Source organism: Sinocyclocheilus anshuiensis, unplaced genomic scaffold (genome assembly GCF_001515605.1).
Source record: "Sinocyclocheilus anshuiensis isolate Anshui unplaced genomic scaffold, SAMN03320099.WGS_v1.1 scaffold1081, whole genome shotgun sequence".
In the NCBI taxonomy this organism is placed as follows: domain Eukaryota; kingdom Metazoa; phylum Chordata; class Actinopteri; order Cypriniformes; family Cyprinidae; genus Sinocyclocheilus; species Sinocyclocheilus anshuiensis.
The window spans coordinates 749,408-750,280 of record NW_015555831.1 but is presented as its reverse complement, the minus strand read 5'-3'; the positions used below and the strand labels follow the sequence as shown (position 1 = coordinate 750,280).

Here is an 873-nt window from a genome sequence, read left to right as displayed (position 1 = left end):
TATATTGCTGTAGTCGTGTGTTTATTAGTCACGTTGAATCAATGAAAGCAGTTGAATCTTCTGTTTATCCAGCTGCAGCAATAGGCATTTTCTGGGTTTCTTCTGCGAGGCGTATTTGGAGTTTCAGCACGAGAGCGCCCTCTGGCCTTTGGATGGAGATTTACTGCTGATCACAGAGCCCTGCTTCACTGAAAGATACGCATGACAATCGCAGCTTCTGTCGAATCGCGATCTCGATTCTATTTCAATTTATCGTGCAGCCCTACGTTCATTTGTTGTTTACGGTTCTGCATATGACAGTATGAGGAGTAAAAATAGTTTTCAATGTTTGTTGGCACTCTTTCAGAAGGGTTTAATTGATGTACTGATGTGGATTTGTATCTGTTTTGATGCTACAGAGGAGCTGGTGGATGGGAAAACCTTGCACCTGTTGAAGTCTGTGGATCAGGAGCTGACTGCGGCGACTCAAGAGCGGATTGAGTTTCTGCCGCACTACCATACTCTGGTGCAGTGTGGCATGTACGAGTACTACGCTAGTGAAGGACAGAAGGCGCTGCGTAAGTTTGCGCGTCCACCTCTGCTGTACATGAAAGCGGTGCCAGTCTGATGTGCTGTGTTTCTCTTTCTGTTGTGTTGCAGCCTATGCCTTCGCTGAGCTCATCGATAACGCGCTGTCAGCCACCGCAAGAAACACGGGAATCAGGAGAATTGAAATCAGATTGGTGAGAATTCAAACCCGAGTGAACTGTATCAATGTCATTGTTTTACATGCTAAATGTAGACTTACATTGACAGTAGTAATTAAAGATTAAGATTTAGTTTCGAAACGAAATGCAGAAGCGCCTGTTTGGCAATATTTTGGATTTTGAAAAG

The 873-nt window shown here is 44.2% G+C and overlaps 1 protein-coding gene across 2 annotated transcripts in view; it reads left to right on the top strand.

Moving 5' to 3' along the window:
• The window catches only part of LOC107675396 (structural maintenance of chromosomes flexible hinge domain-containing protein 1-like), a 59,131-nt gene that overhangs the window by 5,414 nt on the left and 52,844 nt on the right, over positions 1 to 873 (top strand). For both annotated transcript variants that reach the window (XM_016469706.1, XM_016469707.1), the window contains exons 4-5: positions 399 to 557; positions 640 to 722. In XM_016469706.1, the coding sequence (XP_016325192.1) occupies positions 399 to 557; positions 640 to 722 (242 nt within the window). The remainder of the gene's footprint in view (positions 1 to 398; positions 558 to 639; positions 723 to 873) is intronic.